The sequence below is a fragment of the Fukomys damarensis genome, unplaced genomic scaffold (genome assembly GCF_012274545.1).
Source record: "Fukomys damarensis isolate Sample0158 unplaced genomic scaffold, DMR_v1.0_HiC HiC_scaffold_31, whole genome shotgun sequence".
Taxonomy (NCBI): Eukaryota; Metazoa; Chordata; class Mammalia; order Rodentia; family Bathyergidae; genus Fukomys; species Fukomys damarensis.
In genome coordinates this window covers 3,748,937-3,776,841 of record NW_022900943.1, presented here as the reverse complement: position 1 = coordinate 3,776,841, position 27,905 = coordinate 3,748,937, and the positions used below count along the sequence as shown (strand labels likewise).

General features: G+C 39.2%; 1 protein-coding gene across 14 annotated transcripts in view; it reads right to left on the bottom strand.

Annotated features, from left to right (window-relative positions):
* Bnc2 (basonuclin 2) overlaps nt 1-27,905 on the bottom strand; it is a 340,522-nt gene that overhangs the window by 177,094 nt on the left and 135,523 nt on the right. Inside the window, exons 1-2 of one of the 14 annotated variants that reach the window (XM_010630937.3) lie at nt 8,894-8,998; nt 7,774-7,823 (exon numbers count right to left, since the gene is read on the bottom strand). The exons of 9 other annotated variants lie outside the window; for them this stretch is intronic. In XM_010630937.3, the coding sequence (XP_010629239.1) occupies nt 7,774-7,815 (42 nt within the window). In that variant the 5' untranslated portion in view covers nt 7,816-7,823; nt 8,894-8,998. Of the gene's footprint in view, nt 1-7,773; nt 7,824-8,426; nt 8,541-8,893; nt 8,999-22,510; nt 22,565-26,194; nt 26,393-27,905 lie in introns of those variants that run through there. 4 more of the 14 variants (XM_010630936.1, XM_010630935.3, XM_010630934.3 and 1 more) reach the window with 4 other exon arrangements.

The following is a 27,905-nucleotide window of genomic DNA, read 5'->3' as shown; positions in this document are numbered from 1 at the left end:
CCTCTCAGTGGGGTATGCCTGAAAATGCTCAGATGGAGTTGAAGGGCCTGCTTCTCTTGGGCCAAATTTCAGCTCCAGAGCTATTCCACAGATTTTAGTTCATTCCGTAATAGCAGAGAGAAAGCTATTGTGTGGTCTATTTAAGATGAACCTTCTCATTACCAAACTGTTCACAGGGAGGATTCAGGAGCAAGAAAGCCACACAGAGGACTCCAGTAGACTTGAGTTGCAACACTGGATACAACATGCAGGGTTCTCTCCTTACTGACCAAACACTACTGGCAGAACGGTCTGAAAATTTCACTCTCAAAAAGGACTAGTAGACTCTCCTGTTACAGCATTTAATAAACCCTACAAATTCTTCAAAACTGCAAATCAAAGTTTAACTTGAAACAAGTATTCAGAACAAGGATCAAGCAATGACAGCTGTATCCCTTCTATAGGAGTGCTGGCTGCCAATTACTCAATTATGTGCTCTCAGAAACCAATTACCTGGGCTGGTGCTTTCTAAAGTTCTGAGGCTTTGACACCAGAGCAACAGTGGAGTGGTCTCACACAGGTGAAAACAAGACCAAGCAGTCCTGCAGCTCTCTCCAAACTCAATGGGCTTTCAGGAAGGAAGAAATAAGAATGGTTCATAGACACCGTTTATCTATTAGTATGGCAAGAATCTTAACTGAATTCATCAGATTTCCCAGCTTTTTAGTAAGTGAACTAATTTGCCTATTTTTTATTAAACAGCTACTACGTGCTGCTCACAAAGATCACTGTAGGGAAGAATTTTATCTAAAGGCTCAAATTTGACTGGGAACTCAAAATGGCCTGAGAAGAGAATAATTCAAATTAATTACAGAAACTCCACAGAAAAAGTGGTCTGGTCCAGAGAAAACTTCCTGGTTAAAATATTGATAGAAAAATAAAAATAAATATGTATACTATCAATGTTTTCCCAAGAATATGAGAGGAGAGCAAGCAAAAAATTCAAGCTCATCATAATGCTTTTAAAAAAGTTTTCTTGTAAAAAGCTAGTGGAGGCGGGGCTGTTGCCTTCTGGCACCCCGGGCTCCCTGTGATTGCAGAGTGAAATCAGTACCATAAAATTCAGATCCCTAAGTGCCAGAGGAAAAGAAACTCTCCCCAAATAACAAAATAAAAATAAACCTTCAGTTAAAATAATATATTACACACTGATGTAAACTGAAATGCTCTTGTCCATGGGCTGAGCTTATGAAACCCTTAAACACGAGAATGTAACACTAACAAACTATTTGACATTATTATTTGGGTTCAAAGACTCCCTTTCTCTAAATGTTTATAGCACCATACCAGTTATTTCAACTGAGCTGACACAATGAAACTCAAATGATCTAATACTTCTGACTTACCAGCGGATTAGCACATGATTACCCCGAGTAAAAGGATTACTATTATTGCTGCTCTAAGATATTAACACTTTCTGTAACGCGCTCTAAGGACAGGGCATAGATCACTAAAATATGTGACAAAATGCTCGGAGGGAAAGGGGATTTTCAAAAGGGAAGGTGCTAAGTGTCCCTCTCTGTAAGGTTTCCTTGTTTAAAAGAAAGTGCTCTCCCCCAGCAGCAGAGATACTTCCAGTGGGATACAGCAGACAACAGAGAAACAAGCCCAGCCTTCAATGCCCTCAAGAAATGAAGCCACGTGTGGCCTTCTGCTCACAGAAATCAGGCTCCAAACAAAACCCCCACTTTGTAATAGACAACTAATTCTCGTGTAATGAATGACAGAACACAGTGCTAATGTACTTAACAAGACAGGACTAAGTTCAATGAAGCCCGACGCCATTTATATGAAAAAGGGACACGTTTGTAGACAGAGGGAAAGGGGTCATTCTGAATTAGACAGGGTACCTTCTGCTTTGGTTTAACCCTCTCACTGGAAGCGAAGACTGCTACTCGAACATTTCTGAGAACGCTGGCGAGGGTGAACAACCCTAAACACCACCATGTGAGACTCCAACTCTAACTGACCAACGAGGAGGAAACAATTCCCTTTGCTCCAAGTTTCTACTCACAAGCCAAGTGTCATCGCTTTACGGCTAATTTCTGGCCCTCTAACAATGTGCCCATCCCTGATCAGACTGCGTGCTATACAATCCTGTCAGTACGTGATACGGCCACAGAAACTTCAGGTGACACAATGAGGTTTTACTATCTAAGCCTTGAAGATACAGCATCAAATCAAAAGATATGGGAACAAGCCACGTGACACAAAGGAAGCATGTTACAAGCTTAGGTGACTGTGAGGTTTCGGGGTTCCATTTACCCTCCTCCAACCAGCTCCGAGGAGCCCCAGAGACACGGGCATGTATGGCTGTTGTGTACACAGAGATGTGGGGCCACAACAAGAGATTTTTAAAAGCCTCCCAACACCGTCACACAAACTCTCCTTCTCTGTATGCGCTCAGCAGATTTTAAGTCCAAGTGTGAAACATATATGAAAAAGGCTGATCACCTATATTCCCAAAACTTTCACAAAAGCTAAGTAGATTGCAGCATTTTCTCTGTCCAGCGGACCTGCAGCAGGAACAATGTTCTGCATGGCACACTTTACACGTCTGATGACACACTCACTCCCATGGGGCGTTCTCACACACAGGTAACACAACTGGAACTGTTACGCCTCAGGCAGGGAGGCTTCAGCTCTCCTCTTCCCTCTCCTCTCCACAGTGTCATCTGGTTCTGCTGCTGTCACAGTGCCAGAGAGCAAAGCTCTTCCAGAAGACTCACCCAAGATCAAACTGTGCCTGGTGACAGCCACGTCCAGGCAGTAAGTAATGTTCAAAGGGCTTCACAACGCCTGTGACTGATCGCCCTCTCTCCCTTGCCATCACCTGCTGATTTTGTCCAGGTGCTTTATGGCTATCTTGAGGGTCTGGAGAGCAGACGGAGGGAAGACTCTGCCAATTTCTTCTGTCTGGGACTGTGAATTCCTTACACAGATGGTGGACAGCCTCAACCCAGGGCAGCGCCAGGGTAGAAAGCCTTCAAGCCCAACAGGGGAAAAGGAGGGAGACACTGTCTCTTCCCACAACACTGCCTGTGATGCGTCTGCAGTGAGCAAACCCAAGGTGGCTGGGCTTCCCAGGGTAAGATGAGGAAGTCAACAACTAACTAAAAATACTTATTTTTCGGTGGTGGTAATACTAAGCATTTCCCAAGAATCAAAAGTGTGGATGAGAACAGTAACACCCGAAGAAATATGCTCTGTCAAAAGACTTGCTACCTCAAAATTCTGGTGAATTTTTACTTGTACATCAAAGTTACCAGGTCTCCTAAATTAATAAAATTAAGAACTTAAAACTCAAAGTCAATCCTTTAAGAGCTACTGCACTGCTGTGGTGGAAATCAAACTGGACAAGTGTCTATCCGGACCTATGTTTCCAGCCGTGTGTTAACGTCAAGCACTCAGAACATATCACACGCTAAGAGGTATTAGGAGCATGGAGCCTGCACCCTGGATCGCGACGACCACAAGGAGAAGAAAGCAGGTGCCTCAGTAGCATCCATACTGGTGATATAATGGTTTTTACCACATATGCAAATGATGGCTTTTATACACTGGCACCAGTTTCATCTGCTTCTCTTCACTCTTACTATGTGGCTCGCATTATTTTTTTCTCTTGAACGGCGCTGATCTAGACCCTTGGATTTCTGTCAGTTTCAGTCTTTTGCTGGTTGTGTAATTACAGGTTTCTTTCTCAACCTCTCCTTATTATCATCATCATTTTCAAGTGAGGGGACTGAAATTGAGGATATAGATTCCAAATTTTACAGCTCCAAAACTGCAAAACTTATAAAATGTCACCTAATTATTTTTCAGATTTCCATTTCTAAAACTCAAGGCCCATTTTTCATTTAGGCCTTATCATAAGCAACAATAAAACATAGAACAGTAGGAAAACAGGTTTTATTCTTCAATCAAGTACTTGTAAACCCTACAGCTCCCTCTGATGACTTTACCTGTAATTTTCAGAGTGAAGTGCACAATATTTTAAACCCAGACAGGCTTACCAATTGTCTTGAGTCCCACCAGTGATAAGTCCAAGATATAGAAATAAAGAAAATTTACCCCTGGGTTAAGGAGGGTTAATAAATGAATGTGGGGAGGGAGAGGGGAGGGGTAGGGAGAGGGGGAGAGAGGGAGGTGGAGGGAGAGAGGGAGAGAGATATCAAGCTCCAGATCACAGGTACATCTGATTGCAAAGGTTACCACAGCAGAGACACCATCAAATCTCAGAAAATGCTGAATGATTCCTTTGCTAGATCTTATGTTGTAAGTGTATCTTACATTATAAGATACAGTGCAGTTGTACCCTCTTGGGGATACATATTGGACATCAAAAGTTGCACAGCTTGGACTACTTATGCCTAACTTTGTGTAATGCACAAGACGTCTCTTTTGGAGACTCTAGCACCCATTTGAACTAGTAGTGCCATATTATTATAAAAGGGATATAGAACATTTTTTGCATTATTACATCTTTGCTGTTAAGGAACCATGTAAAACTTTGTTCTCTAGGCCCTCATGAGAATGAATGAACATTTTATAAGTTCTATTAAGAATGTGAGTCATTTTACTGCCTGAATCAGAGAAGAAACTGAAAAGCAGGAGAAGATTCCATGCAGGATGGAAATTCAGTCATCTTTTTAGTGTACGTACTTTTTACTAAAATGATGGCAAAACTAACCCAAACATCCTGGCTCAGTGAAGGTCTTATTGGAATATGTCACCATATCCATAAAACACACCTCACCCCCACTGAGGATGACAGTATTACAGCCAAGGAGATCCGGAAGTTAGGTCAGTCACAAAGGCTGAGAGCAGAGTACAGCAGACTCAAGAATTAGACACCAGGAGAAAGGGGTGTATGAAGTACACTACTAGCTAGGCATAATTTAAAATTCTAATTGACAGTTTCTTTTAAAAGCTATCAATGGATTCTGCGATACTCTACGTATCCAAAGACAGATTTCTGAAAGAAGTAAATACCAACATAAAGATTACTAACATGACCAAGTGAGAGGTAGAGCAGTACAGTCAAAGCTAAGGAGTCTGCAGAGAAAACCATGAGAACGGCTTAGATAATCCCACTTTGCAGAATATTTTACCAGACTACTTTCAAACATCAGCTCCACAGTCTGAAGCTATGACTGATGTGAAGAATCAAACTTACACACAAGTAAAATATTAAATTACCTGTTTTTATGAATATTCCTAATGTATAACTGATAAATACTAAAACACGGACTGCATTAATTCATAATTGTTCTTTTCTTGGCTAATGCCAGATGTAAGCGGTCATAATGTAAGTGGCTTTTGTGAAAAGCTTTCAGAAAATGCAGTGAGGCAAGTTTAAGATTTATCAATATAGAGACAAAATGAGTGGGATTCAGTACAAAAGCAAAGCAGCAAGTAAGAAGAAATGCTGCCCAAGGAAAAAAATTATTGGGTATTTTTATTTAATGTTTCTTCCACGAACATGGTTTACTTAATGATAAATTTGGAAATCATATAGCTTTCACTCAGTAAGTCTTACCTTGTCAAGAATCTTCTTAAAAATACCGTATTTCTTTTAAAAATATTTTAAAGTGCTACTTCAAAATTCATTTTTAATCACTTTTTAAAACTTTATTTCTTCACAGCAGGGAGCTTCCAGAAACCACTAAAACATTCTTGCCCTCTGAATATTTGAGAAAGGTCTCTTCAAGTGTTATTAATAAGCTAGACAGAGAATTTATATTACTAGCCATGCAATGAATATTCAGCTGCATGCGGATTCATACCATGGGTCCATGAAAAGCTTAGCCCACCTTTACTTGTACCGGCCCAACTACCTACTTATACCAAGTTTTTATGGCCTACAGGAAGTTATGTATTCACAACAGAAACTAAGTACATAAATACACAAAGAAATCCCTGCAATTTTATAGAAGAGGCAAGAAAAATGCTCACACAACATTAAAGTTAATTTTACACGAGCATCATTAATATTACACTCATGCTGCAACAGCCAAATAAACCTTGTGCCTCAAAAACAAATCAGGTCACTTGAGCAACCTGCTGCGTTCTGCTAAAAAAGCAAAACCTGCCATGCATGGCAAGTGTCGATATTCTTCCTCAATGATTTTTATTGTCTCTAGTCAGCTTTTCACATCCTCCTGTCCATGTATGGAATCAGAGTATCTCACTTGGAGAAATTACATCAGTGGTATTAAAAACACCAAAAACTTTATGGAACAGTTCCAAATAGAAGTCATTTTTTAAAAAGTCAAGGTTATTTTCCCAGTTTATCTGGGCATTTCAATATTCTTTAAAGAATGGTCTTTATATGGCTGAAATTAGAAGGCACACAGACAGTTTTTCAAGGCCATCTCGCACTTCCTAACCAAATCCCCCACTTCCTTTGCTGGCTAAACATAACTCCTTCAAATGTGTACATCCTTTGCAAAGACAGAAGGGAGCGCCGCACACGTAATAGCAGGCAGCTGGAAGCCAATTGGCACAGTCAAGAGAGCACATTTTAAAAAGCAGCTCTTTAACATTCAATAACTAAGTGGTAATTGGGCACAGAAACATAAACTGTCAAACTGAATCAAAAACCTTTCGCTTTTTGGAGAATTATTTGTAAGATTATACTAGAATTAAATTTGAACATGCATCTACCCTATGCATTCAGTCAAATTATAAAACAAAAAAAAATTGCTGTGCTTTCTTTGGATAAAATTAATGTCAGCTTTGTGTCCTTAAACCAGACCCGATCGGGAAATGAAATATGTTTAGTCCTGAAATAGTTGTGGTAATTCAATCCCTGCACTCTCCTTATTTTCTTGATGACAAAGGAAACTCCCAACTGGCAGGGCCACCTGCACTGATTACTCCTCCATCCACACCCACAGAATATGAAAATGAGCCAATGATCATTAACCTTAATTTCTTCTAACATAAACCTCAGCTCTTTTCCAGTCTTGCTACTCAGGGAACTCCTCTGGGATAAAGGAAAAACGAAGGGGGAAGGTAAGGAAACAGGGAGTGAAAGTTCAGAGCCAAAGGAGGGGCGCACAAATGAAAAATGGAACCCACTGGCTTTTTAAAAATGGCACAGCTGGCTTATTAAACTTCATACAGAAAAGATGTTACAAAGATAAAGAGAGTCTCAGGCATCACCAACTCTCTGGACGAGATACTTTCCTGCTTAAGCCTCTCATTTGGACAAAGCAGGAGAGAGAGGAGCTCAGCCTCATCCTCCCGCCCTCATCCCCGCCCCTGCACCCCACTCCTCCACCCAGGCAGCTGCACAGAGCTCGCCAGCAGTGAGAGATGGGTCTGGACGGCAGGAACGCAGGTGGGGCTGGAAGATCTCCCGGAGGAGGGCCAGGGGCTTCTGCACTGGCTGCACGGGAGATTCCAAGGTGACACTGCAGATACAGGAGAAGACACAGCACCTCTGGTCACTCACATTCCAGTCCGGCCAACTGGAATCACTTTGGCTTCAAACTGGGGTGGGGGAGGAGATGCCATTCGCATTCCATCATCTTCTAATGGATGAGGGGCTGGTTGGGGCCCTACAAAGAAACACAACCAGAAGGGGAGCAAGAACCCTTCTGAAATAACTGCCTCCTCGGCCCAGATGCATGCACTGAAAGTAATTTTGTCATGGTTGCCTGCAGACCTTGGTTTATCTTACGCAGAGAGCTCAGAGGCAGTGGGACTGTGAAAAGGAAGGACACTCACCGTGACTACACAGGCCACTACACACGACCCCTGCTGAAGCATTTCTGAAACTGGAAGAAAAACAAACTTTAAAAACCATGGCATTGCTAAACAAAAGCAACAGGTCTTGAAAATGCGCTTTGTCCCCATTAATGCCGAATGGAAAAACAAATATATGTTTAAAGAACACGACAGAAGTATAAACTGTATTACCTGCAGGCGTATGACTGGGTGTTTGCTGCCTGCAGGTGCCCTTATCAGAGAGAAACTCTGACCACACAGTTACCCCCTCATTAGTTCTGACCTCAAGTCAGGCAGCAGCCCTGAGAAGAGTGAGGCAGAAGGGCAGCAAAGACAAACACACACAGACAGACACCGGCTACAGTCTGGCGCTGGATTCCGAAGCCCATTTACACAAGCCTGGCCCCTCGGCTACGTGCCCCTGCCTTCTCGCTCAGCCTGCCAACTCTCCAGGCCCCGCCACCCTTCCTTCTGTTTCCTTTCTCCTTGCTTTTGACCTCCCCCACTCTGGCTCTCAAAGGTCAGGGGTCCCCTCCAGAAGCGAGGACAGAGAGCTGCAGCCCTTCTCCGTGCCGCGGATCATCCTGACAGACCCTCTGGGGCCTGCCTGTGGCCAGCCCTAGGGGACGGCAGGGCTCTCAACAAAGCCGCACCTGGCACACTTAGCCCCGCTCGTTTAATACCTGCTGCTTGTTTACCAAACAGCACAGGCATGTCTTGGTGTCGGTAACTTCTCAGTGACAGTGCAGCGACTGACTCTGGGCATGGAACAGATGCACCTTTTTACGCTCTGTTAAACCGTGTCACAGACTACAGCCCCTGAGCGAATTCCTTTATTTATGCTGCAGCCAGTTGAGCTAATTGTCAGAGACAGACCTGGTTCTAATTCTACAGAGTGCAGCAACTGCAGGAGCATATGTGGCTAGGCATGAACAGCGCAGAACTCCAAAAGGAAACAGTTGAAAAAGAGTCAGAGGGTACAGGCATAATCTCCCAATATTTTACCTAGCAAGGCTGAAAATGTCACCTATCTCAGCAGTAGGTCATGAGAGTGGGGACAAAAGGTAAAGTATTGCAGGGTCTGAATGAGGCGGAGGAAAGTAAATGTTAAAGCAAATACCTATGTAAAGAGAACATAGCAGAGCAACGGTTCTCCAAAGCGCGCCTCCTCCTGAGAACACCGGCCCGGGCAGGTGTTAAACACTCGCAGGCCAGTCTTCAGTGCGGCTCCACTGGCAGCGCTCGGCAGTTCCAGGACTGAACATCTCAGTCACCCCGAGGCAGGCTCACCAGTGACGCCAGAAGTACCAGACAGGAAGAATACTGTCTCATTTGGGCAGTCCTGTAAGTCTAGTGTGCCTGATCGTGTGCAGACAAAGAGCTCCCATTTGTTGGTCTCTTCACACCCTGTAGTAGGGGAAGTGTTTCCTATTAGCTGAATACCATATTCATATTTTATCAGTAGCAAGAGTTCGTGCCAGTTAAAGTTCTTTGCCCGTCATGGGCATTTTTCAGCAAATTAATGTCTTTTACTTGCATGACTTCTCTTCATATTATAATTTGGAGTTTAAAAGGATCATAATACTTTACAGAAAGAGAAAAGACAAAAAGAGCCCAGTGTTGATAATTTTTACTACTTATGACTAAATGACCTCAACTGAAGAATAAAAAATTAAGTCATTTGTCTTACGAGGTACAGAGGACATTTTATGATGTACAATTTAGCTAATTATGGGCTGGGGCCGACCCTTAACAAGTCACATGCTCCCGTTGTCCCTTCACCCCCTGCTTATGTTTTTACCACATCCTAACAAAAACATGACCAGAACTGGTGAAAAACATACGGTCCCAACTAATGAATCACATACTTTCCCGCAAGTACAGTAAGTACTACCAGCTGTGTGACAGTCTCACTTTGGCAGTGGAACCAGCATTGAACAAGCCGGCCCATCTGAAAGCAGCTGTATTGAAAAACCACAAGCAATATAAGTGTGTCTGCCTTCTCAGGGCGGCTTTGTCTCTGTTCTGTGTCTCTGCTCTGTCCCCAGAATGTGCCAGCCATCTTGTTTAGAGAAAGTTTCAAAATTACAGCAGTAGAGAGAAGAAAACACACATTTTTAAAACTTAAGACTTTGGGAACTGTCTCTCTGTCAAATGGAATGCCGCAAAAGGAAAATAAAACAAATACACCTCTCTCCCCCACGACCATCCTCTGGCACTTGCCTTAGACTGAAGATGCTGCACAACTGGGATTCTAAACAGTGAGGCAGGGTGGGGAGGAGGACACAGCGCTAGAACCAGCTACCAGACGGCAGCACACAGAGCAACACAGACCATCAGCTCCGGCCAGAGCTGCTGCAAAAGTCTCTATGACTTAAACTTGCCTTTTATACAACACCAAGCTTCACTGGTAACCACAGAGCATTCTGAAAAAATTCCCTGGCAAGCCTCAGATATTTCTACACAAATGCACTTTTCCTTTCTGGGCAACATTCTAATGAATATTCCTGTCAAGGGGTGGTGGGTGGGGGGACTCCAACAGCATTAATCTACACATGCAAGTGGAAATGGGAGAATGTCTTAATTTGTACTTTGTGAAGGCATAACTAGTACCTTTGCCAACATCACTGAGTGGTCAGTGGCTTTTATATACCCTCAGCACCATCTCAGGCTTGGTCTGAGAAAAACAAATACCTGGAGTTGCCATTCTTCACTTTTCCAAAGCCTCAATCATGAGGTGAAATTAATTTAGTTGGTTGCAAGTGTCTTAAACACACTGAAGTCAAACATAAGAATGAGAAAGTTCCTAAGTGCCTTTGATGTTTACCTTTATTCCCTAATTTAGCCAAACACATTATTCTAAACTTATAAAGATGCTTCATTCAGCAATAATCCTATCCAAAAGCCATAACAGCACCACATTTTTCCCTTTGTTTATACCACAGTTCTATGAATAATTTTTGTTTTGAATGAAGCGATCATCAGTATAACACTCAAAGGGTGGTCAGAAGATTCACTACACTAATTAGAGAAAATCTTGCTCCTGGAGGTTTAAACAACAGTACACGGGCTTAAGATTTTAAAAGAATGCATATTGACGAGTTATGCCACTCCGCATGGTAAGTCTAACGGAAAATTGCATGAGATTACATAAAATATTATAAAAGCATACAGATGATGAAGTTACTAGGACTCAGTGTAACTCAGGACTTCACTGAATGGTAGGGAAAGATAAAGCACACACAAGAACAAAGTGGCCTCCACACAGCACACACACTATGAACAGCTTTTTATTTTTAAGACAGATAAAAGGGAAAAAAGTTTAAATACCATAAAATGATTAACACCTTCTGGAAAAAAACTATTGGCAATAGTTTTAGTGTTGTTAAACTTCATTTTCTGAAACTTTATCGTGCATAAATTACAAAAAGTACAAAGTAAGTATAATTTTTTTGTTTGTTTTTTTACAATGCAACAAATCTACAGCTATTGGATTTCTGGTCTTCATTAATAGTTACATTTTAAACCACAATATACTACTGAAAATGTGCAGCTTTTTCTTTTAAAAAGTCCCCCTGTAGAACACCACCCAGGACCTTGGGTACATTCTGAGATAGAGTAATAGAACAGAGCCAATCTGCAAAATATGCATACTCAGGTTGAAACACGGTACAAATAACGAGATTAATAACCACACCCTTACAATGAGGGACTGAGAATCATATCCAGGCACTGAGAGGATTTCTTCTGAAAGAAGCAAAGTTTTTCAATGGATGACTCCTAAGAGAGCTGATATAAACGCTGCACTGGCAAATATTCACTCGTGATTACCAAGGGTTTGACAACATAAAGGCAGGCTGCTAGGACTTCTTCACATAAAAGACACTGACTTGCAAGAGAAAACAGAAAATGTGTTAGCACACTGTGCAAGCGAGCAGACGCTACTACAGCGTCCACTCCAAGGTAACAAGGCCGTCGACTCACTGCGGCCGTGGGACGACTGAGGAAACGGGAGCCTGATGAAGCCTAAAGACATGTCTAGTACCAACCGGGTTAAACTCATCCTAGGGATGAGGGGGCCGACATGAGAAGTGAGCCGTGAGCAGCAACAGTGCGGCACCAGCGGGGAACTACAAGCTCTATGTGTGCTGCTGGACAGGAAAGAGAGGGCAGAGACAGAGGAGGAGGACAAAGCCCCGTCACACAGCCCCGCCCAGCCCTTTACGGATATTTACAAGCCTGTTTCCTTCATCTGCTGAAACCTACTCCAGCTCCTCTCTCCGCCAGTCTCAGGACTGCCCACCTCCGCATCTCAGGAGCTGCTTTCTTCTTCACTTCAAGCAAGCATTTACAGAATGTTTTGGGTGCTCAGGACTGTTCTGGACATCCAGAAGTCATGCAGAAACAGTCCTACTCCCTTTCACCTTTCCCAAACTCACCACTGCTCCCTTAAATTAAGAAATAACTTCTTTGAAAGCACAAACCAAAAACTGACCTGTAAGAAGTGCTGTCCAAAAGTACAGTGCATATTTCATTGTTTTAAACAATTTCTTACAGTAAAAAACATTACGATTTATTATTCCCCCTCAAAATCCTCCTCCTCGCTTCAACCACACTTTTCCCAGCGTCCTTGCCACGTCTGAGGCAGCTCTGGATGCTCTTTCTCAAGGGTCTTTAGTCGCACTGCTGTGGCTGCCTCCAGGCGGAAGTCCATTCAAAACACTTACTCTTCCTTTAGACTCTGGGGAACAGCCAGAGGGCTGCGGTCCAGATCCAGTGAGTGCGGCAGGTGAGGACACATTGCAGCGGTTCTACAAGGTCCTTCAGACGGCGCTTGGCTCAGCAGGTTTCACTGTACTTTTTATCACATCTTCCAAAGACACAAGAAAGAGGACTCCCAGAACTGAGGGGGACACTCTGAGGAGGATTCATTTGTTTTTATGCTAATTTTTTGTTTAAATACACTATATTTTTTATAAGCCCTTTATGTTTTTTGGAGCCTGAAAGCAAAAACAAGACTAGATGAAAAAGAATCTGTATATGTAAACGTGCAATATTCTCAAATCAATTATCAGGTCAAATTGTGCCAAACGGATAAAATCACATGTAAAGAAACGGATTTGCAGGGGCACTATTTGTAAAGCATATCAGACCAACCTACATGAGGTGAGTTATTTTCTTCATAGGTAAGAGGTACAGCCACTCCTCTAAACCACAACACAGACAGCATTCCCTGGGTCTAGAGCACACATTATATGGGGACACAGAGCCACCCCTCTGACCGAGGCATCACCCCAAGACCTAATTTAATGTATTCAATAAGCTTCCAGATACAACAGTGTCATGCAAATTTTGACAACAGTAAAATTTTAACACCAACTTTTATGCAAAAGTGTATACCTTATAAAAGACATTTTCTCAGTAATTCCTAATGTAATACTCTTAGAAAAAAACAATGTAATCTAGTTTCGTAAGAAGGTAGGTTTCTTAAGACCAGCTGGTAATAGTCAGACCCTGAAGCACAAGAACTGATCGTATTAAAATCCAGATACCAGCCATTATACCTAAAATGGTTGCTTCATTCATATTTAGCATGAAGAGGAGCCTGTCTACAGCAGACTCTATTTAATACAATGTGGTTTTAATTGGAGTCTGTTTCAGATGAGCCACCTGTATTTCATCTTTTTAAAATTATCCATAATTTTCTGAGCAATTTGCCTCTGCAACATAACGAATAGCAGTCAGTTATAGATTATTGCCATTGTTTAGACATCTAAGAAGAAAAGCAAAATTCTATTTACTGAGGTAGGATGGCTGCGTACCAGAGAACAAAACTGAGGGCCTTGGGTCTTGGTTCTGTCTCAGTGAGTAAGAGTGCACAAGACCAACGAGACATGCATACACAAGAACTATTAACCCTGAACTAGAAGACAACAGGTTAACATTCTGTTATTCTTGCACAAGCTAAAGTTCGCTATGGCTACTCTGAAGGCCAGTCCTGTATTACCTAAAACCCCTCCTTTCCACTCAAGAAGGAAAAAGAGGAGTAGTCAGTGCTACCTAGTCACCAAAATTATCCTAAAGTTAGACCTTTAAATGTCTCATTCTTAACCACCAGAATGTGGGCCCAAGACATGGCATACACCACACCAAGAGAAGGTCACACACTAAGAAAGGTCTTTTTCTTCTAACTCAGCCCAGTAACAACAGCAATTTCCTTGCATCTCCCACTATGGAAGTGGTAGTCTGAGCTTTTGTGCCACTTGATAGAATCCTTACTAATGTGGTCTATATAAATTACATATAGCATATTCCATATGGAAACCATATTTTCACAGTAACCAATATTTAATAACAAACATTAGCTTGGAGTATCTGGAGCAGTTTCTCTATGCTCTTATTTTGCTGCACTATTTTGGCAGTTTGTCTGTTCGGATATTTAGTCTATGAAGCCAAGGTTTAAAATTTTCTCACTGCAGTTAAAAAGGGATTAATTTTATCCCATGTTGTATCAGTTACAAGATAATTGGGCTCTTTGAAAGGCAGTACCATAAATTATCTTGATCCAGAAATTATTCTGAAAACTGGTAGGAAACAATGTTCTTACATGAGCATACTTATTTGTAGAAGTCACTAATTAATTCTTTTATAACTTTATTTTTCCTTGGTCTCTATCACATAAATTTATTAGTCAATGTGTCACAAACCCTAACAAGTGTCTTTACATATTTTTCAATGCCTTTGAGTACTCTGATTATAAATTTTTCTATTTTCATATGCACAATCTGTCAAACTTTTACTAAGATATATAGTTTTACTGGAAAGCAAAGCAAAACAAAACAAAGACCCAATAGAGAGAAGAACAAAGTCTGAATTAGTAATGCAAATTATTTAACTGTGTATGTGCCTATCATACAATTTTAATCCATGCATTTTTGAAAGAGGACAATTTTATGACATGGATTTCTTGGCCAACTCTTAGAGACCTGAACAAGATAAATATATTTCTGAATGCAATCTTGTAATAAACTCAATAGATTAAATAAAAATTTTTTAAACTGGAGTCCTAATTGCCATAAACATTTTCCGAAAATGAGTTTCTTCAATACAAGTAAAACAAATTTTATTATTTGAAAGATAACAGCTTCTTGCACCATACATGATGTGGTGGAGAGTAAATAAAAGTTAAAAGGATTAAAAAGACTCCTAACAAGAAAGAGTAGAAGAGAGGATACATTATTAGGGTCTGCTTTTCATTTTACCAACATTTAGAGACTGGCAACAATTAAAAGTTAAGATTGAAGGAAAACTCGAAATCTGCACAAAACAAATGGCAAAGTGCCCTTAGGAGTGTTGTATGGATCCCTCTAGAATTTTAGACTATGAAGACTGTTAAGGTGAATGAAACAGCACATGCAAAGCCTAATATAAATTTGAAATCATTGTAGAGCATTGGTCAAAAACTTATAATGCTGCAGAAATAGCCACAGGAAAAATAAATCTAAGACACACACAAAAAGAATGATAACCGTTAAGTTTTTGCAATGAAGCCTTTTTGTTAATGTCTATACATCTATGCCATGAAGCATGGCCCAAACAGGAATGCAGTAACCGACTTCATACCCGAAACTGTGAGGAGACTCTCTGAAGGAAAGCAGTATATTCCTGGATTCTTCTGCCTTTTCTTTCCTTTTGTAGCCATGCTGCTGGCATTTTAACTCATTAACAGGTAGGATAGGTTTCACTTAATTAACAAAGTAGAAGAATACTGAGGCAAAGATCTAAATATAATCTTAAATCATGTGTTCCATAATTTTTCAATAATAAAAACAACTCAAGCACCGCTTTCCCAGCTAATGGAAAACAGATTAGAGGACCTTCGCAGTAAACCCCGCTGTAGTTCAGACAACTGCTCTTATTTCTCTCCTCTGCTCAGTGCTATCTAGGAAGGAATCATTGTTTTCTCCATCTTGCTTTCTTACTGTACAATTATGGTTTAACGGTCACGTGAAAAATGACAGAATTTTGTCTTCAAAATAACCGAATTCCAAGCCCCGTGTAGAACACTCTTCTCCGTTCATGCCCTGTCCCCGGGCACACAGTGAGGCCTCAGCCGCCAGACGCAGGAGAGCCAGCACACTCTGGGCTGTGACGCTGCGACCCCAGAGCCGCCTCTCCAGGAGGAGCCCGGAGGAGGGAGCCCTGCCTGCCAAGCGGATCCCCTGACTCCCGGAACAGCGCAGCGTGGGAACAAAACCGCGACAGCACGCGAGGAACTCAGGCTTTATCACGCCGATTCCCAAAGTTCAAAGCCATAACTGAACTTCTGTGGCTTCCCAAGATAATTTTAAAAAATAAATAAAAACAGTAACTTTAAAAAAAGGCGGCGGCAGCCCCATGGATTTCAAAGACATGTACACACAATGAAACATTTATCATATCTGCAAAGAAAAATAGGTCTCACCACTTGAAGAGAGCTTCGCAGTGACCAGAAATTTTCAGATACAAATGGAACCAGATTGAAAGAAAGCCTTCTGTTGCACAAGCTCTTTTAAGCGAAAAAGAAAAAGTACCTAGAGTCAAAGTGTTATGGATAGTATAGATCCAAAATGCTACAGATACTGTGGTCCGACTTACATATGGTGAAATACGTAAGTTCCTAAAAAAATACACTTCAGAGGGAACAGCACGCAAAAATTAGAAATGAACGTGGGTGTGGCTGATAACAAAATCACCTGGACATCAGAGGCATCTATAATTAGCAATAGAGGACTCTGAGCAGGATCGGATCTGCCTCCTGGAGTTTAAACTACTGCTTCAAGCTAAATTTCTGGGAACGTCTTTGGTCTGGTAATCAGTCTGGGAGTCTTGTACGAACAAGCTTTCTCATGATATTTCCACTGCCTCGTGGTTTCTGGCAAGGCTGAACCGTCTACAAAAACAAGATTTTTCTAACAGTGTCTTGTTATTTCCATTTCCTATCTCAGCTGAAACCAAGTACATGGGTATAAAAATTTAAAAATGCACACATGCAAATTGTTCATCAAGGTTGCTGCTATATCAAGTCAAATGAAATTCTGCAATAGTACTATGAATAAATAAGACAGATTATACTCTACTGATCATTGGATGAGACAGAAAACTTGGAAAAGAAAAAACCTCCAAAACTGTATTTTTGAAAGGAATGTTATTCTAATAAACATGCCAGCATTAAAAATGTTAATGACTAAAATATTTAATAAACACTCAAAGGTCTTAAGACTTCCAAAACCTTTCCAGTATGTGATTCTTTAGGCTCAGACTCAAGCTGTCCCCTCAATGGCCTGTATGTCTCCATACGTAAAACACTTCAATACAAGGTACACTGTTACACACTATCCCTAGTCCACTCAGAATGTATAGCCCAAAACAAAAACATTCTTGGGATGGGGTTGTAGCTCAGTGGTATAGCACTTGACTAGCCTGTCCAAGGTCTTGGTTTTTTTTTTTTTTTTGTTAATTGGTATCTTTTAAGTACACAGTACAGTTACATTCATCAATGGGATCTTGTACCCTTACATGACAGGTCTTGGTTCTCATTTTTTCCCATACCCCTGCTCTCCCTTCACCCCCTCAAGCTCCCCTTATTTACAAAGATTTTGTTTCCATTTTAACATTCTCAAAATTTTAATGCCATTTTGTACTTGTATGATGTATTGCATTAAATGAATTTTGGCTATGAAACCAGCCTTGCATTCCTGGGGTGAATCTAAGTTTTTAAATATTTTATTATACTTTCATTATTTTCCTAGATTTGGTTTGCCAGTTTTTCAAAATTATTTTTAAAGTAATTGATCATGAAGTATGTTAATCAGTAGTTTTCTTGTGGAATCATTGCTTGTGTTATTGGTTGTAGAGAAATACTGGCCTTACAATTTATCACTACCACTGAAATATTGGTATTATATTTTCTTTTCTTTCTTTCTTTCTTTCTTTCTTTTTTTGGTACAAGGGATCAAACTCAGGACCTTGTGCTTACAAGGCAGGTGGTGGCCCCAGTAAGCTAAATCCAGGCCTGGTATTGTATTTTCTTTAATAATTTGACAATATTCATTGAAAGGAAATATTTTGGTACTATTTAAATTTCTTTTCATAGTTTTAATTAGATGACCTGGAAAATTTTAAATGTTTGTATCTATTATAATATGTACATTTTATCAAATTTGCTTAATTGTTGATAAACAGTTATTAATTGTATTTCTATTTAATGTTTTCATTTCTGTGAGATCAGTAGTTACATCTCATCTTTCATTTCTGAATTTGACAATTTTTTTCTTTTTTATTATTCAGTCTAGCCCGTGGCTTAGGACAGCAATTTTTTTCTCTTTCAAACAGTCCTTATAGAGTGTAATGGGAAAAATATTTTTGGCTTACTTGGCCAAGTGCTCGCTCACAACTTCCCAGTTCTGCTTTTGTAGCATAACAAGGGAGTGTGAAGGGTATGGGTAGGTGGTGGTCCAGATTCAGCCCATACTCCTATAATTTACTTATTTCTGATCTACTGGTTTGTTAATTTCACCTTTTTTTAATAACCAAAGTTTGATTTCATTTACTTTATCTATGATTTTCTTCTGTTCTTTCATTTATTTCTGCTCCAATCTTTATTGTTTTTTTTTTCAGCATTTTTTTTCAATTCCTCTAGCTGACTTATTAAAGTAGAGATTTAGATGGATTTGAAACCTTCATTCTTTTCTGGTTTGGGCACTTACAGGTATATGTATCACCATATTTTTTTCACTTTAACTTCAACATACTTTGCTTTGTGACTTTTATTTGATGTATTAATTATTTTAAGGTATGTTTAATTTATAAATGTTTTGGCATTTTCAGATTTCATTTTATTGTTATTGCTGATTTTTAAAATTTTGTTGTGAGAGAACTAGTTTTTAAAAATTATTTTAACTTCAAAAATTTGTTTCAGGATTATTTATAGCCCAAAACATGACTTACCTTGGAGAAACTGCCATGTGTACTTGAAACAATGTGTATATGAGTGTGGTCCTTAGTTGAAGTGTTCTATATGTCATTAAAGTAAAATCTGTTGATTGTTCTATTTGAATCTCCTAGAACCTTTATCATGTAATGTATATTTTCTAATTATTGACAATATGGGTTGAAATATTTTAATATAATTTTAATTTTCTTTACTGTCATTTTTTGTTCAGGTATTTTGAGGCTGTCTTGCTATATAAACATACATCTGTAATCCTTAGCTCTTTCTGATACATTGACTCTTTCATCATTAGGAAACCATGCTTTTATGAAAATCTGTTTTGTCTACTACAAATACAGCCATTTTAGCTGTCTCATATAGTTTGATCAATCCGTATGTACTTTTTCAACTTTTTGTGTCAGAGAATTTAATGGAGAGTGGAGTTCTCATAAATGAGATTATTGATTTTGTAAGAAGAGATTCTAGAGCTTGCATCTCAATACCACCCCCCATGTGAGGACACAGTAAGAAAACAGACATTTGTAAATTAGGAAGCATGTGGTCTTTGTCTTTTTTATGCTACTATAACAGAATTGTATGGCCTGGATGATTTATCAAAACCCAGAATAATATTCTTCTACAGCTCTGGGGCTGGTGATTCCCAAGTTTAAGGTGTTGATGTCTTATGGTGGCTTTCTTTTTGTATTCTCACCTAGTGGGAGGCAAGAAGGGTCAATAGTGGAAAAATCATTTGTCCTCACATAGGAGAAGAGCAGTAGAGAGAGAAAACTCATTTGTGCAAGTCCTTTGAATAGATACATTAATGCATTGATAAAGGCTGAATCCTCATAAGTTAAATCCTCATAAGTTTTCTCACCTTCTAAAAGGCTGCACATCCCATCAGTGTTGCATTGAAAATTTAAATTTTGAACATGCAAATGTGAAGAACACATATCATAGTATACCATAGTATAAACTCTCATCCTTTTTCTGGATCTGCTATCTTCTTGATCTTGGACTTCTTCCCAGCCTCCAGAATGTGAGATATACATACAGTAAAACCTTGATTTGTAAGCATAATTCATCCTAGAAACATGCTTGTAATCAAAAGAACTTGTATGTAAAAGTGAATTTCCCTATGAGAAATAATGAAAACTCAATTCATTCCACAACCTAAAAATATTCATATGAAAATTATTACAATACTGTAAATAGGATAGCAGATAATAAATAAAATACAAAATATATAAAAGATAAATTAACCTGCACTTACCTTTGAAAATCTTTGTGGCTGGTGTGAGGGGGACAAGATGGAGGAGGGTTAGGGTGTAGGTAGCTTTCACTATCACTAAGGGAATCACTATTGACTCAGCGGAATCTTTTTCTTTTTGTGTGACTTTAACAAGGAACCTATCGAATGACACTTGGTTTTGCCTTCTTTTGAGGATTTCATGGAAATGTGACATTGCATTGTTTTTAAACACATTCATTGCTCCTACTGCTACATCTTTATTTGGATGGTGCTTTTCAAATAATTTTGCACTATTTCCCTTATCTCATTTGAATATTCTACACATTTGCCAAATCTCATTTGGAGCGAGGGATTCCTCTGCCTCTTTCTCCTCCTCCTCTGCAGTCAAGATCTCCAGAACCTCTTGCTGTTGGGAGAGGATCACCCACAATCATGCAGGTAGAGAGAGAGAGACAGAGAGAGAAAGAGGAGGAGGAGGAGGAGGAGGGAGGGTGGGGAAAAGGTGGTGAATAGTTTCTCTGGTGTGAAAAACTATAGTTGTACATAAGATCCTAATGGTCTAAGAGACAATGTGAAATAGGAAGAAAAGGGCTAAAGGTGTAGGGGAAGTGGAAATTGTAGGGGAAAGGAAATAAGGGAAAAGAAAAAAATATGAGAAAATGAAAAAAATGGAAATAAAATATTTGTAAATAGGGAAGGGAGGAAGGACTGAAGGGAGGGCGGGGGGGGGGAATGAGAACCAAGACCTGCCATGTGAAGGCACAGGATCCCAGTAATGAATGTGACTACTGTATACCTAAAATGCACCAATAAGCTCAATGAGAAAAAGAATCAAACTTTTCATCTATTAAAATATTAAATAGACAATGGTAAACTTCAAAGGGGCTGGGACAATACATTTTTTAATGTTTCCTTTCCTTCGTGTATTTTAAGAGTCTCTTTTCTCTTTCTATATGAATATAAATTGTCTCACTTAAAACCATGGATAGAATATATGATTCTCAGTAGGGAATTTAATATCTAAATACAATGATAATACAAACTTTTATTTTGTTTTGTTTTGCTTGTTTGTTTTGAGGCAGGGTCTCACTAAGTAGTTGAGACTGACCTGAACACACTATATAGCCCAGGCTGGTCTCAAACTCACAGCAATCCTCCTGCCTCAGCCTCCTGAGTGCTGGGATTACAGGTGTGCACCACCACTCCCGGCTCAATGATGCAAACTTTAAAAGTTACAGATAATCAGAAGTAATAACATCAAGAATGGTAATGTAACTTCAGGGTAATGGTTCAGTCATTACTGATTTGAAAATAAAAAATATTTTGAAATTCTACAGTTTAAGAAACTCTCATAAGCAGAAAAAGATTATATAAAAGCCTATTTTCCCTTAAACATTTCCTCAATACTAAAAGTCTTTAAGTTTTATTTTTATGAAACAGGCTAATAAAATATTCTTGAAAACGTTATAAAAAACAGATTATAGCTCAATTAAGAGAAATAATGATAATTCATATTACTAGCAATGACCTCTGTGAAATATTGAAGCAAATCTTGAAATTTTATTCTAACACTCACTTTTACCATTCTCACTAATTATCAACATCTAAAAAGAACTAAAAAGCTTATGTTCTGATTTTTATTTTTGTAAATATTAGTCTCTATATATTTCAATAATGTTTTCAAATTATAAGAAATAATTATAAGCTCTATGAAATACTACTGAATGCTATGTGAACTGGACTCTTATTATCTTTATGGGTTAATGTTCTTTCTTTAATTCCCATACCAAAAATAAAACAACTGTTATTTTCGTATTAACAACAAAAAACAAATGAACCTGGCCAGCACGGTGGCCCACACTCAATCTTAGCACTCTGGGCGGCTGAAGCAGGAGGATCACAAGTTCAAGCCCAGCCTGAGCAGTTGAGCTCAACAAGACCTTGTCTCAAAATAAAGATAATAAATATAAAAAGGGCTAGGGATTTAGCAAAGGTTCACTGCAAAGGCCCTGGGTTCAATCACCAGTACCAACATGAAAAACAAAAAACCACTAAAATCTAAAAACAACAGGGCCGGGAATTTAGCTCAGTGGTGCCGCAGCCTGCCTACTAAGCACAAGGTCCTGAGTTCCATGCCCAGTACCAAAAATAAACAAATAAAATAAAAAATAAAAACAAACAACAAAATAAATTTACAATGGCACGTTAAATCCTCCATTAGTGACAAGTCATTTTTAAGACAAATTTTCAAAAATATACATTTCTAATACACTGCTTCTAATGATTATAAATAAAAAGCTGCATTGCAGACATCTTCATAACAAACAGGAACCAGTGAAGACTCAGTTTAAGAAAATCAGTAACAAAGAAAACCAAGCCATCAAACTACAAAAACCAAAAGTAAAGACTGCATGTAAAATAACTGTGCTGATTATGTTTCAGTCAGTAACCCAACACCCGAAGTCAGATACAGGCTCCACGTTACAGCCATCATCCCCAACACACTTACAGACCATCAAAATGAGCATCGGTAAATGCAAATGTGTTCGGATTCATCTGATTTTAACACCTTCACACAATGTTTAACCAAACATATGAGGAACAGAAACCTTTCGTGTTGGAAAACAGCAAAGATTAACTAAGAGTTTGCAAATTTTCATGTCCTGGTTAATAGTTTTCTCAGCAGCAGAGCCTTACTGTGTATCTTCACAATACACAGCCCCATCCAGGACTCATTCCGACAAGCTGAGCAAATGTGTGGAAACTCCAAGGCAGCTTGTTGTGAATTAATCTTGAACATTATGTATGTAGTTTAAGGTTTAACACCCCACATATGTGCCACAAAGATTCCCAACCAGAGGCTCCAAATCAAGAGTAACAAGGGAGCTGGGCAGGAGCCTAAAGCAGGCACCAGAAGAGCTGGAGCCCAGCAAGTCTGGCTCTGTCCCAAAATGAACCTTACAGTTCTGTATTAAAAACATGCATTCATAATAAAAATAAGTTTAAAAAAAAAGAAGTTGTCCTCAGGCTGGGGATGCTGCTCAGTGGTACAGGATATGTTCAACATGAGCCCTGGATCCAATCCTCGGCATCAAAAAGGTAGTGAGGCCTCACCCATTTACGTGTCTGGGAGACACTTAAGTCCCTAAGACAAATGGGCTAAGGCATATTTCTGGGTAGTCCAGAGCAAGTCTTTATTACTCATATGAAAAGGTTTGCTACCCCAATTTGTTGCTCTACTTCTGGATTTTTAAAGTCAACTATGTGATTTCAAAAAGTTATACCTTAATTTTTCCTCCAAAAACTTCTACATTAATATTAAGAAGCAAATTAAAATAACTTTTTGGCTAATGACACCTATTTACTGCGTCTCAAATCAGTGTGCTTCTAGGTAAGATTTCTAAAACTTGTGTCATATACTAATCCCAATAAATGTTAAAACTCTATAAGGATGTCAAGATTAAATTAAATAATGCATATACAAAAGTATAGTCACTATAAATCTTTTCAGAAAGAAACTAAGAAGTAACTGGGTACACTATGTCAAGTAGTGTAATTTAAGTTATTTTCCTATTTGCTGTTAAAAGTCACTAATCTCTACCAACTTACTAGATAAATATTTATTCTCTACAATAAATAACGGGCCAGGGATTTAGCTCAGTAGTGCCTCCATCTGCCTCACAATCACAAGGTCCTGAGTTCAATCCCTAGTACCAAAAAATAAAATAAAGAAATAAAATAAATAAATATCCATCGCAACAAGTTACTAAATAACATTCATTTTCTGATTTCGAGTTACTTGTAATTAAGACATCATGACATTCATAAGCAAAAATAAAACTTTCATGTAATATGAGCTGGTTGTTTGGTTTAGTACTTTACAACAAGCACCCAAGGAATTTTTTAAATGCACAGGAAAAAGTAACCAATATATAATATATTTCAAGCGTGGACAGGGTTCTGTTTTGCAAGTGCTGTTTTGGGCAGTACTGCAGTGGCTTTTGATAGTTACCTAAGAAACGCCTTTGTGGTTTTTCTAGGTGGCACTAGTAGAGCCACCCAAACTCTCCTTTAAAAGGCAGAATGTGAATTTTAACATATTCTTCCTTACACTATAGCTTTCCTTATTTTTTGCACACCAATAAAACCCAAGCCTTACTACAAAATCAATACCCCATTTAACCACCCTTCCACAGAATAGACCACACTAAAATTTTTCTTTTACAGTACTTTTAAAGGCACAAAATCTCTGAAGCAAATCTACACATTGTCAGATGTCCACCTGGCATTAGAAAGATTGTCATCAGTAATATCCATACTCCCCAAGACTCAAGAAACAGGGAAGGAAAACAGTGAGGGCCTTTGGGCCACATGTTTTGTTTTCTTAATTTCGGATTTCAAAATGTGGTCTGCAGCTCTCAGGGTTTAAATGCTCTACACCAATTATTTTTAAACTTTGGAATGAAAACTAGTAATGAAACCCTTCCAGGACAAGGTACAGCTAAATAGTTCAAGTAACAAGATTCTAAAATCAAACTACCGAGATCTACTCTCAGCAGCTCTACTTTCTCTGGTTCTAAAAATGCAGACAGTTACTTGATTTCCTTGGCCCTGTTTCCTCATACGTGAAATGGAAATATCAGGATCCCTAATTAAGGAAGCAACCCCAAGGAACTCTTGACACAGTACCTGACTTACAATAAGTGACCATTAACTTGACCCGTTATTGTCACAGGACAAGGGGACTAAACAAATGAATAAAGATGGCCACAGATCTGTCTCTTCTAGACGGAACTGGGACTAATTTAGGGTTAAACATGTAAGGTGGTAAGAAGGCTCAGGCCCACTCCTAGAAAACCTCAATTCTGGTTCTAGAATAACTGCTGTCTAGTAACTCACGTTACCTATAGTTCTGCCTTCTCTAAGTCTCAGTGACCTGAAAGGAAACTAAGAAAGGCTAATAATCTAGATTCTCTGACAGTGGCTTTCATTTCTAGCTCTATATCTGAGTCACGTGGAAAGGGAAATAAATGTTCTTGTGCATGTCCTTCCGCCAAAAACTCGATTGTAACTACACCGGTTGCAACATGTGGTAAGACCTTAGGTCCCTTCTGTTTTAACAGTAGAACTTTTAGCTTCATCAATCTTTTCTTGCATGAAAAAACAGAGAGAAAAACTAATGTTCTAAGATGCGGACAGCAGCAATAACATCTTGTACTTCTTAGTGTGCACGAGTTGTAAATACTCAAATATTACTTCTAACCATTCTACAGGAAGCATCAGGTTAAGACAGAATTTTAAGTGATCTTTAAATCACTTATTTTAGTACATTTTCCTCAAGAACAATAGCAACCAGCAGCAGTTCTGAAACCCTTGAATACACCTGTCTGTACCGTTCCGAGACAGCCACACAGCCATGGCTGGAGCAGAGTGAGGTGGAGGAGCACCTGGGAGCCTCTGAAAGTTCAGCACTCTGAGAGAGCCTCAGAGGGCTTTCCGTAACCTCTAGGGAAGTCAGGAAAAAACCAAGATTACAAATGGTGACCTACAGGAGCAGTCTTTGAAATAAAAAACCTTTTATTTCTATTCTGCCTTTCTACAAGGACATCAAAGCTCCTCGACACATTCCAAATCAAAAGATATTCCAGAGATGTATTTCCATTCTCAACTTACCAAAGGAGTAAGGGCAAACCGGAAGAAAGTCTAGCTACCTTACATAACCTTAGGTAGGCTCTCAAATTATAACAACATGAGTAGAGAAATCACAGGTTAAATTAAGTGACTGCTTCGGCTGCATGTACTTAAATACATTTTGATTCATTTTAAAGCAAGATTCTCTTTGATGATATTAAGAAATGAATATAAGCTTTCAGGGGCAAGAAAACGTAAAGCTGCAAAGTCTTCATACTCTTTAATTATTATGACTGTTAATAAAAATGAATAGATTCCACTTGTAGCCTATACACACTAAACCAGTTAGTTGCTGGAATTATGAATAATCCTAAATTCTCTAAAATGTTCCTCTTTTTCCTTAAGCCTGTGCATTGCATTTAGAGAAAAATCACATTTATCTTTTAATAATAATAAACATGAAAGGAAAGTTGTAATTAGTGGCCTAAGACAGTTAATATTACAGAATCAGCCTAAGAGAATTCAAGGAAAGACAGAGAAAGAGAAAGTAGCCGAATGATTCTCACCCAATATCCTACACAAAATCTGGCACCTGTCATGTGGAGAATGTTTCTCTCAATGGAGGGTGACTGTTGCTTCTTTGCTTTTATCTTTCCCTTTCTTCTGACTGTATTTTGTTCTCTCTCTCTCTCTGACATAAAATTTGAAAGAACTTAAAATTTGTTCTCCAAGGAGATTTTGTAGTGCGGCACTTGACGCCAAATATTCTTCAGCATTGTACAGTAAAGACCTAATGACTAAGGCTGAATTTATCTAGTTTAAAAAGTCATGATAGTCTGTTAGGTAAATTATAAACATATACTCAAATTTCTCTAATCCCTGTCTGTGATTTCCAGGTCAAACAACAAAGAAAATAATAATTAATTTTCTGTGAGCCTTGGCTTAGGTAAAAGAAAAGTCTCTTTGAAAGTGCAGGGTAGGGAGTAGGGAGACAGTCCAGGTTTCTTTTAGAGCTGTAATGCTGTGGGAAAGATAAAGAATCTTTCTCAAATACTTCATCTTCAAAAGTTAGCATAACAGATTTTACTAATTCTGTTTTTCACAAATATATGCATATTTTTCACATAATCTGAGACTCTTAAAAGAAGGTAACCCAGTGTAGTCAGTCTGGGCTGGATTCTAGTACTCTTCCCAAAATTCAGTAGCTTAACAATTATATTAAAGGACACACCAACCTTACCACTTCGCCTGTTTTACATTCAGAGATTGTCAAAAAGTATTTGTGGGACATTGAGATAAAGTATTAGAGGGACCAGATGTCAAATTTGGAAACATCATTCTCCCACCACTTCTTAGCTATATGGCCACAGGGAACACATTTAAGGCTCAGTTTGTCAGTTACCAATTGAGAGTAACAACTGTTTGCATAAATTGAGTGTTAGAAAGATTATATATGGGACAATGTACATAAAGGCTTAGCCCATCGCTGGTGCCAATGAGGAGACAACCAGAAAGCAAGAGTTAACCTAATCGCCTGATGCCCCGTCCTCCAGGAAAGAACCTGGCAGTGCGACTGCAGGAACTTCTCCTCAGCTGATGTCCACAGCCATTCCAGAAACGACTTCGGAGGCCTCGACAGCTAACAAAAAAGGGCTGGGCTCCTGTCTACAATGCACTTCAGGAGAGTCTCAAAGACAAAGTTCCCTTCAGGCCCTGTAGTTATAGAAAGGATCTCATGTTAACAGCCCTCCTGTAAACACAGAAACATCACTGCGAGAAGTGAGGGTGACTACAGCTTTAAATGTTCGGAGAGTTGGAATTCCCTCTGCCGTCTGGGGTGCGGACCAAGGACACCCAGCAGCCGAGACTTGGGGCTGGACAGTCAGGATCCAGAGTGCCTGGGCAAGAATCAGGGAAGTGGAAAGTCCTCCTGATTACATCCGATGAATAAGGACAGCCTGGTATTTGCCTGAACTCAAGAGGATCTGCAATTTTAGGGTGTTTCCAATCTTTAGAAACAACTTTGAAAATAAGCCTGTGTTAAAAAAAATTATTGTTTACAATGAAATATTACTCAGTAATAGAGAAACAAAATGTTGAAAAATGCAATTTTAAAAGCTATATGCAATATAATACATATTATGTGATTTGACTTCTATGAAGTTATACAATGGACAAAATTAATCTACAGTGACAATTCAAAATTAGGGTTGCTTCCAGAGAGAGGATTCCCAAGAAAAGGGGATATGGGAAAATTACTGGGTAAAGGGAAAAAAT